We start from the raw sequence: 10,665 nt of genomic DNA, 5'->3' as shown, positions 1-10,665 counted from the left end.
CCCACTTACAGGTCTGACATCATAGTAACAGTTTATAGCATACAGTTACAATAGACGTACACATGGAGCGTCGTTTTTGGCCAACAAAAGGTGCCATTTGCAAACAGTTCTTGCTATTATCGCAGTAAGATGTTACATTTAGCACATTTTCTGCTGAAGATTTGTTTACTTTTTTTCTGCACAGCCTGAGTTAATAGTTTCATACAGAATACCTTTTAAAACCATAAATACAAGGATTTAGGATTCTGATCAGTTCCTTGCAAATGTTCACAGTACATGCATTATCCTGCAGGCGAGACTCATGTCTGTCCAAAAGAGATTAAAGACACACTACTGTTACTGCTTTAGCAAACACAGATCCAGCAGGACTAATACTCACATAGGTCAAATATTACTTCCGATTATATTTAGAAAACTGATACCGAGACCACATCGGCTTAGCTTCCTTGGAGGCCGTGATTTTGGCGTGTCACAAGCACCGTCCAACCATCTCTCTCTGCTCTGCGATGGCCTTCGGTGAATCTGGGTTAGGCCAGAACTGGAACCACTAATCCTGTTTTCGTCCGGTCAAACTCATGTAAGAATTGCAAACATCCGGGCAGAGCAGTGGCGGCCGGTTTTTCAAAGGCAGAATGACGCATGTTGTTGGCTCCACAACAGGGGTGTTTGGGAATGAACTGCGGCCACAAAGAAATAATCAGTCTGTCGATCTGTCTGTGAGCCCATTTGTCCATTTAGAACTTGATAAAAAACAACCCTGGAGGTATGGATGTATGGATGGCGATGATGATGGCCTGTATGTTGGTAGGTCAACTATTTTGGTCCAGACTTAAATATCTCAACAACGACTGCATAGATTACCATAAAAATATAGAACATACATCAACAACATGAAAACCACTGATGGGTGTAGTGAAGGACTTTAATCATCATGTTACAATGAGATGTTCTGCTTAGAAACCTTGGATCTGGCATTCTGTTTTGGCAACTACCAAGAGCTACAGACATCGAACTGACCTCCAAAATCTATAGATGCAAACTGGATCGAGCATCTGCTGGAGCACAACATGGTCAAATCTACTGTGCATTAGTGTCACCCAGCTATTCACTCAGGTTCATTCATTTCAACGTCTGTCCAATTCTTTGATTTGGACCAAATCCCTTCAAAACTCTTGAGATTTCAACTTTCCAATAAATGAAAGCAATTCTATGCTTAAGTAGAGTCATTCAAGCTTGGCTCTAGACTCCTTTCAGCAACTGCTAATTGACCCGATGATACACAAGAAGTTCACTGATTTCCTCCTTCATTCAGTCATGCACACACACACATTCCAGTGTTCAGCAAGAAACTGCCTACATGAGCTTTTCAAAGTCCGGTGTGTTCGACGGGAGCTGCTCTGCTTTCTGAATGAGTCAAAATGAAGACCACACCACCCACTCTGTGTTCTGTTTGTTTTTAGTCAGAAAATAAAGACAACATGCAGAGTGTGTGTTCATACATGACCACTCAACAGGTAGATTTGCACTTCTGGACACGTATTACAACCGGTTTGTGTTTTGCATTTTCTTGAAGAAAATGAGTTTGTAAATAAATGTTAGTCATTCAGCAGAAGTGTTTGTTCCTTACAGCAACATCATCACAGCGTAAGAAATACTTGGTAGGAACAAAATAACAAACCCGCAGAAATCTGTGTGTTCTGATCTGTCTTGTTGACATCAGCTGTGCATAAACCAGCTGGTTCTCTCAACACCAGCGATGATCAGCTGACCGCGGACACTTTGTAGGGGAAGAGCATGTAGTCTCCAAATGCCAAGTATCTACAGTGACACCGTGAAAGGGAGGGGGAGGACTAGAGCTGAGCAGTGAGCAATAGTTCACTAGATGTGGGATACAGAGTGGGATCTGCAGCAGAACAAGATCAGATAGCAGTTATACTAAGAAAGTGTGAGACACGTGGAAGAGGAGAGACTGTCGACTTCCCATGACTCCAAAATGAGCAGTGAGGAATTGATTTTTTGATTGGATTGGACCCAACAGGCCACGTGAGCCCTATATTCATTTAATTTGGGATAGCAGTGATCAAGTTGTTGTGCTATTCTGAGGGTCAAAATTATGACTTCAGACATTCACTGAAGTCGTTTTGTAATTTCTTATCTGTTTCCGATGAACTGGATATCAGTCGAGTGGTAACTTTGGAATACTTGTGAGTGATTGTGATGCTCTGCTTGTTTAGTGGAGAAAGAAATGCATTAAAACCAGGAGTCAGAGACATGAAGAAACTCTGTGGCCGTTTACTTTTCTGCCTCAAGAGGATAGCAGGGTTCTACTCTTAACAAAAGAAAACAGGTGACGGAAGCCCAAGGAGAAACATGCAGCAGTTTGGCTAAGAAACTGGGAGATAAGGAAAGTTGGAAAACAACTTTTATTGGGAACATTTGCACACAAGGTAAGCAGCTTGTGATTTCACAGTATAAATATAATACGGCAGACATCCTGTCTTAGATTCACCGTCTCTTGTGGTTCAGTGCAAATATATCTTGAGTGAGAACAGGTTCTGCTGTGATAAACGTCAGCAAGGGAAAAAAGACTCCTTGGTGTTAAGATCGTAGCCCAGCAGGCACAGTGTGGCTCCTGAGAGAGGCGAGGAGCAGTCGCACAATTTATTAGATATTAATATCCCTTGGACACTCGACATCCTGCTTCCTAGCAACTGAACCGCTGAGGAACTGCGACTGCTGTGGAAAACACACCCAGACACTCATTCACAGGCAAAAAAAAAAAAAAAAAAAAGGTTGTCAGTTGTATGGACTTTAAATTCTTTGTTAATCTGCACAAGAAGTGTCAGTTAAAATCATCATCTACCTGCTGTTCTGTATGTTCCAGTTGTAGGCTGTTGTAAGCTATAGAGCATCCACAGTGCAGCTTTTATGACCCCATTTGAAAGTTTGACTCCATCTTGAAGAAAACAAAAAAAAATTGTGCTATCCAACCAGTTGTGTGCAATATTCTACCATAAAAGACCTAAAATGCACCAGTAAGCGTCTCACAGCCAGTTGCAGTTCTGATCTGTAGTTGAGGCGTATTTCTGCAGTGCAATATGTGACAGCATTTTATGACTTGTAATGCAGCTGTGTCATGTGAGCGAAACCTCTACTGACAGACACAAAGAATCACCACAGATGAACATTAACAGAGCAACATCACTCCTGATAACTGAAGTGGCCTGAATGTCGCTCAGCACAGAGGATGCAGGAACTAAATTATCTGCAGCATCTTTTGCTGTCTTGGTTCCTAATGCAGGTATTAGAGGATCTGTGGATGTTAAAAAAAACTACTGTTGGTCTACCTGTCCACATATCTCTAAATCTACTGGATGAAAGAGATATTTATGGTTCCCAGAGGATCAATCCTTTTTTCTGGTCGTTTTTTAAGGGAAATGCCTTAAGGGCGATGGACGCCAAGAAGTTTTGCTTTAATGCTCTCGTCAGAATGAATTTGATGATCTTGACTTTTTAAATTTCAACTAGCCCAATACTTTGATTTATGTACAAATACTTTTACTACTAATGATGCTGTCATAAGCCTCAGCTTCAGTTTATGTACTATTCTAAGCAGTAAATACTAGCATACTAACATGCCGTTCTAAAATACTTAAACTAAGCATGATTCCTGGTAAATAGTAGCTTTTTAACTCTGGGTGAAAGCACTACTTTACTACAGCCTCACATAGCTGCTAGCGTGGCTCCAGACTCTTCAGATTGTTTATTACAAACTTAAATTATGGACACTGTAATATTAGACATGCAGTTTGACTCAAAAATGTTTCAAGAAATATAAAGTTTTCTGTGTAAAATTAGAAGTTTTGAAGGGTTTTGCTTCAGTTTAGTGAAGATCAGATGTGGTTGGATCACCCAACAATCTATAATCACAAACTGTTGAAGGGAATTATTTTTTGTCTGCCACAAATTTTTCAGAAAAGAGTAAAGATTAAGACCTAAGGGCCTGAGGTGTACACATAGAAAAAATGCATAATAAGCATATAAAATACAATAATGATAAAGGTGGTGCAGTATGTAAAGCATACTACTGTTTACACTTTTAAAAAAAGCTTAAAAAAAAAACACTTTGATCCAGATCCAGAGGTCCCCCTTTTGAAATTTCGCATCAATTTCTACCATCAAGCAATTTGTATGCGAGGCTACTTCTACTACTTCTGCCCCATCTTTTTAAGCCTGTATCACTTTCCAGTTCAGCCTCAGGGGGGACTCACACAGACGCATCACAGTATACTCCTGCGACTCTGATAGTTGTGCCAGCTGGAGGAAACAGAAGATACGTCACATAAAATGGCAGGGCATTGGATTAGCTGGCTATTTCTGTACCTTGTTGATCAGTGGAACGTGTATTGTATATTACCTAGGCTATCTCTAACAGGGCAGGAGCGGGAAAGAAAACGAGACAGAATACCTGAAATATGCGATAAAAAAGAAGACAGTCTGAAATGTATGTTTAAATGTTATTTATGCAGTAAGAATTAGTCAGCTAGAAAACCTTGAATATTGTATTTTGAATTAATATTTCTGACTAAATAGAGAAGAACAATGGAGAGTGAGAGCTTTGTTAGCTGGCAGCTATTGTTACAAATCAGTCTTAAAGCTATTAAATATGTGAGTTTAAGAGAATTCTACAAATTTTAATCAATGATGGTCATGCAGTGTTTGTTGAAAATCAGTTTTCATGAGTAATATTGGGTATCTGGGAGAGAACAGAGAGTAGAGTTAATAGAGAAAATGTATTTAATCATGTTGAATGGTTACAAAAATGGGTTAAAACTGAGCTTGACTGATGAACATGATGCACAATGTTTATGACTACCTTCTTCAGAGGCTTCATGGTCATCATAAGTCATTGCTTAAACTAAATTAGTGCCTTCTTTTCTTGTATAAAAAATGCAGTGTGTTAATATTCTGCCTGTCCTTCCTCTACAGAATCGACAATCTGTGCTGGACAGAGCTGTGCACTCTGTGTGAGCCTGGTCAGCTTTGTATGAGCCGGGCTGATAGCGTGAAGCCCTGTGGCTGCGTCCCACTGAGGCATGAGTGTGGGAAGAGCCCACCACCACACTTTCCTGTCCTGTGAAGAAGAAGGCCTTCGACTAAGCATCATGCCAGCTGTAGGCAGCTTTGGAAATGGCAAGATCCACACGAGACGTAAATACCACAGCCGCTTTGTCAGCAAGACCGGCCAGTGCAACGTCCACTTCTCAAACATGGATGAGAAGTCACAGCGATACATATCCGATATTTTCACAACTTGCGTGGACATCCGCTGGCGATACATGTTCCTGCTGTTCAGCCTGGCTTTTGTGGTGTCCTGGCTGACATTCGGTTTGGCGTTCTGGGTCATCGGCCTCCTGCACGGCGACATGGACCATCCAGCGGGGGATGACAGTTTTGTTCCCTGTGTTACGCAGGTCAACACCTTTGTGGCAGCCTTCCTGTTCTCCATCGAGACCCAGACCACCATCGGGTACGGCGCTCGCTGTGTGACGGAGGAATGCCCTGCAGCTGTTTTCATGGTGGTGTTTCAGTCTATCATGGGCTGCATCATCGACGCCTTCATGATTGGTGCCATCATGGCCAAGATGGCGAGACCCAAAAAGCGCGCAGAGACGCTACTGTTCAGCCACAACGCGGTTATTGCTTTACGTGATGGGAAGCTGTGCCTCATGTTCAGGGTTGCCAATCTGAGGAAGAGCCACATTGTAGAGGCTCATGTGCGAGCTCAGCTGGTGAAGCCCCGCTACACAGAGGAAGGCGAGTACATCCCCCTGGATCAGATTGACATGAACGTGGGCTACGATAAAGGCACAGACCGCCTGTTTCTGGTTGCACCCCTCACTGTCATACACGAGATCGATGAAGAAAGTCCGCTGTTCGGCATCAGCAAGCAAGATCTGGAAACATCCGACTTTGAGATCGTGATTATTCTTGAAGGACTGGTGGAGGCCACAGCCATGACAACACAGGCTCGCAGCTCCTACTTGGCCTCGGAGATCCTGTGGGGTCACCGCTTCGAGCCCGTCATCTTTGAGGAGAAGAGCCAGTACAGGGTAGATTACGCCTACTTTCACAAAACATTCGAAGTGCCGTCCACCCCGAGGTGCAGCGCCAAGGACATGGAGGAGAGAAAATTCCCAACATCTGGCGCCAACTCCTTCTGCTACGAGAATGAGCTGGCCTTCATCAGCAGGGACGAGGAGGACGAGGGAGACATGGAGAAAGAGCAGGACAGGAAGGGTTCATCGGAGCTGGGGAATAAGTTGAGCGTCCCTGGACACGACCAGACGCCCTCCCGTAGAGAATCAGCGATTTAACTGTTTTGTCGTCTTTGGATGCAGAGCAGCGCCGTGTGGAGCGCCCTGTGACTGTCACTCCGCTGACACGAGGACACCACTGAAGAGATTTACTGCTGAGCACCAGCAGAACTGATCTCCATCATGTAAGCAGGAGTGAAACTCATTGTACTTTTCCCTGGATGAACTTCTTTTCTTTCCTGAGATGGTTATTGAGCTTTATCAAATGCAATGAGAACTGTCATGTTTATCATAGTCATAAAGTGCATGACAATAGCATAGTTTTCTATAAACATTTTGAGAACTGTTTGATGGGACTTTCTTCAGATGCTGTTCCTCAAATACGTGATTTACGACTATGTGTGTAGTGACAGAAAACCTGAAGAACATTACTCCATCCGGTAGAATCAGAGGTGGCGATCAAAAGTGGATTTTCATCTTTATGATATAACTTACATGAACAAAAAGACTAAATATTCTACATAATACGTTGCCAGTGGCTGACTTGGCTAGTTTGCACACATGACTTCTTCACTTAAATACAGTTTGACCTGCACGTTGCAATGGGGGACATGTGACAAAGTAGAGTTCTTCATCACAAGAAGGGAAAATACACCTGATGGTACATCATATGTATGTTTTGCATAGTATTTGGTAAAACTATTCATTTCATTGTTTTCATTTCAACTGGTGATGTTAAGTATTTTTATTTCTATTCAGTTTTGCAGTAACTTTGTGGCATTGAGAGACTCAAATGACACACACAAAGTGCAGCTTATTCAGATGATGGAGGTTGATTTGTAACTACGGCTCCTTGGTTATTATTTCTAATTTCATGAGTTGGTTAAAATTCAGTGTCCAGTTGATTCATTTTAAAGCAGGAAAGGTGTCCTAACATCATCATACCTGCTTAATGAATAACAAGGACTAAGGCGAAGAAGTCCCAGCCAAAAGGTTTGCATTGACAAGCTCAAGATCCACGTGGAAAACATGCAAATAAAGAAATTTCATTGATCCGTGAAGCTTTACTTACAATCTAAAAGAAAGATTTCTGAGCCGTAAAGTATTTGTTCCCTTTAACACTGCAAGAAATTACGTTACCTCAAGTCATGGTTGCTGGAGAGAAACTAACCCAAATCCAATAAACTGAAGGTCAGAGTTGCTAATATTAGCACACACTGCTATACGGTAGCATCCAGCCCTGGCATCCGCACAGTGAGGAAATACTAGACAGCTGATGAGCGAGTTATAAACAGGCCTTTTTGAACATAACCACTGACTCCACATTAAAAAAAAAAAAAGTGTAATTTGAAATGCATGAGTCACGCAAAACATTGTGATAAGCAATTAAATCACCTTCTTCTGTTCATTTTATGCCTCCATTAGTCTGAGATTAGTGATATCAGCACCTTTAAACGACACTATTCATTGTTATTGGACTCTCCTTTTTCATTTTTTTATTGTGTTATCGTAACTAAATCGGTGACATTAAAACAACAAAAAAAAGTCCAACATAACCTTTTGCCACATTGTAATTTGTTTACTAATCAGGCACCTTGAGACAAACATTTGGTGCCATTTAACCACCAAAACAAAATGGAGATAGTGATTGAAACATGACACAATTATGCAAAATGAACATAATATAATAGTCATGCGAAACGGAAGTCTTGAAATGCAGATTAACATGTGGAGACGTCTGCTGGTCAGACCCACTGAATCTGCTGTGGTTAGACAATCCGAAGCAGGTTTAGCAAGTTCTGGTTCAGAATAAATTCCCTCTCAGATACAATAAAATATGTGCCCCGGAAGAAAATAAGAATTAAACTGCACATTAAACTGTAAATGCTACAAGCCATCATCAAAACCAAAGAACAAGCACCTCGAGTTCATCCCTTCCTGTGACCTCAAGATATAAAAGCACCGCGAGGACGAGGGAGACTCTGACTGTAAAAGCCCACAAATTGTAATCAAAGACTTGACACATAATTTGTGGAGAGGCCCCCATAGGCTGAAGAAGAGTCTAATTAAAGACATCTGAAAGGAAACCTTGTCACATGCTGGCCTGGGAGAGACGGAGTGGAGTAATAGTGCATCACATGTTCGCTCTATATTGAGTTAAAAGGCTGAATCCATAAAATATTGACCAAAGGGGGAAACCCTGACACAACAGCGCTGTCTGAGGAGATGCTGTCTGTCTTATCAAGTGCTTTTAAGTTAATATGAAGCCACTTTATTGGTGATTGGAGAATGTTTTTGGATTTAAATTGAACATTTTTCATGCAAAATTTGACATTTTTGTGACATTAATATCAGGAAGTCTGTACAAACGCTCACTCAGATGCAACATGTCAGGTTGTGTCTCGTGATTCAGCAGGAAAAACATGCAGGAGATGATGAAAAGAAAGCTTCACTGTTAAATGTCGACTTGGAGATCAGTGTAAACAAATGACACCTTAAGAAAACTGCTGCATTTGGTTGTTTATTGAAGTGAATAAATGTGTTTCATACACAGAAGACAGAAGAACGTCCTGCTCTCACTCTGACCTGCTCATGTTGTGATCGACGAATTTAGTTTAGAGTTACTAACCTTCAAACGAAAATGGATTAGATGCACTTTACAGAGAAAATTTGGTTCAAGTATCTGTTGATATCACTTCATGTTGTCTTTTTTCTGTTTTCTTGTGGCGTCATTATTATCTTTCTCTTTCTTTTTCGTGCTTTTCCTGCCACTAGGTAAGGAATAACAATACTGGGTCAGACTGTGTGATCCCAGGTGAGATGAATTTGTTTTCTCTCCGCATTTATCAAACTAAGAGTTCCATGTGGGTTAACTTATACACCTGACTGCCATTTCAGCACATTTCAACCCGTTTGTATTTATGTATTGCTGACTTGTGCTGAAAACGTGGGGAATAGGCTCGTTGTGGAAAACTAATGGTGGTTCTGTTGCCATTTGCACAAAGAGCAAGGTCAAGGATGAACTCATTTGTACATTTGTCAGGCTGATATTGTAAATAAATCTTTTTTTGGTTTACCACTAATACATTATTTAACAAAAGTGAGTTTCTTGAGAAAAACTGGAAACTCTTCTTTGCTTAATAGACTGAAATAATATCCACTGAGTTGAACTACTTTGACCTCGTTTTGCCGTCTTCCACTAACCTGAATCGATTTTTAGTTTGTTGTGTGAGACAACGATTTAAAAAAAGCAACAACGAAATCTCCTGTTGATTACCACAATAAAAAATGTCTCACAAAGCCCAAAACAGTTTTCTTTCTCCCTCCTTGGTGCCCAGACAGGGGTCATTTAAGAATAATAAGCATCTACTGGGTGCGTTTCGTCGTCCAGGTTTGTTGGATAAACAGGAAGGAATGGAGTGCGATTTATGGCTACGATGTGTCAGGACGGTATCTGGTTGGGGTCAGAGGTTTCTTCTTTCACTCTTATGCAACCAATCAGGCACGTCTTTGCATTTATACAGACACGACTTGGCAGATCTTTTTGATTTCGCTGCCCTGTAACCTTGAACACTGGAAAAGACACTGCATGCACAAAAGACACATGCACATACACACTCTGAGCCGCGGAAACCGAAGCTTTCGTCGCCTTCACTGCTAATAATGAGATGCAGCAGGTTGATTTCACCCTGTCCACCTCTCTACGTAGAAGTCCTGTAAAGTGTGTAAATATATGTTTAATATAATGGCGTGTGCGTGTGTGTGTGTGTGTTAGTGATGCTACCCGGATCTTGTTTTATTCAGTTACCATTTAATATGACCTGACACATAAGGAGCCAAAGAGCAGGTGTGTGAGATATTCAGCTCTCATCCTGGCAGCAGCAAGTTTAACTTTCAGGGTGTTTTCTTCAACTGGAAGTCTAATTTCTTCACTTTTTATTGCTGTGTATCCTCTGAGATGTGCTGTATGACTGAAGGAGCTCTGAGAATAAACCTGGGATGCTTCCCACCCACTCTGCAGTGTTGGAGGATGGATGTGAAGCCGTGGAGGGTCAGTCTTCCAACATGCAGAGTGGGCTGCTGAAAGGCAAATTCAGCCTTAATTGCAGCAGCTCTATTCTTTCCCATCGGCTGGTGGAAAGAAGGTGGAGGGTGGTAACACGATGCAACACTAACAGCTGCATTTCCTTTTTCCTTTTAGCTCCAGACATGTCAGACCTCATCGTGGCTGTTTCACTTTAGAGCTACTTTCTGCTGCTGAAAATGTCTCCAAAAGTTTCAGAAACCTTGATGAAGATTAAGCTGCATTTTAAAATTGTCTGATTAAACCCAAGGTTTCTCTGAATTA

At 41.5% G+C, this 10,665-nt stretch overlaps 1 protein-coding gene across 1 annotated transcript; it reads left to right on the top strand.

The window, feature by feature from the left end:
* The first annotated feature begins 1,931 nt into the window (after positions 1–1,931).
* On the top strand, positions 1,932–9,625 carry kcnj12b (potassium inwardly rectifying channel subfamily J member 12b). Its single transcript, XM_008305206.1, has 2 exons — positions 1,932–2,447; positions 4,990–9,625. The coding sequence occupies exon 2, from the start codon at positions 5,097–5,099 to the stop codon at positions 6,375–6,377; it is 1,281 nt and encodes a 426-aa protein (XP_008303428.1). The 5' UTR covers positions 1,932–2,447; positions 4,990–5,096; the 3' UTR covers positions 6,378–9,625.
* The last annotated feature ends 1,040 nt before the right edge of the window (positions 9,626–10,665 follow it).

This window comes from Stegastes partitus, unplaced genomic scaffold (assembly GCF_000690725.1).
Source record: "Stegastes partitus isolate 25-593 unplaced genomic scaffold, Stegastes_partitus-1.0.2 Scaffold43, whole genome shotgun sequence".
Taxonomy (NCBI): domain Eukaryota; kingdom Metazoa; phylum Chordata; class Actinopteri; family Pomacentridae; genus Stegastes; species Stegastes partitus.
The sequence above is the reverse complement of the archived record's forward strand: the minus strand, read 5'-3'. Positions and strand labels throughout refer to the sequence as shown.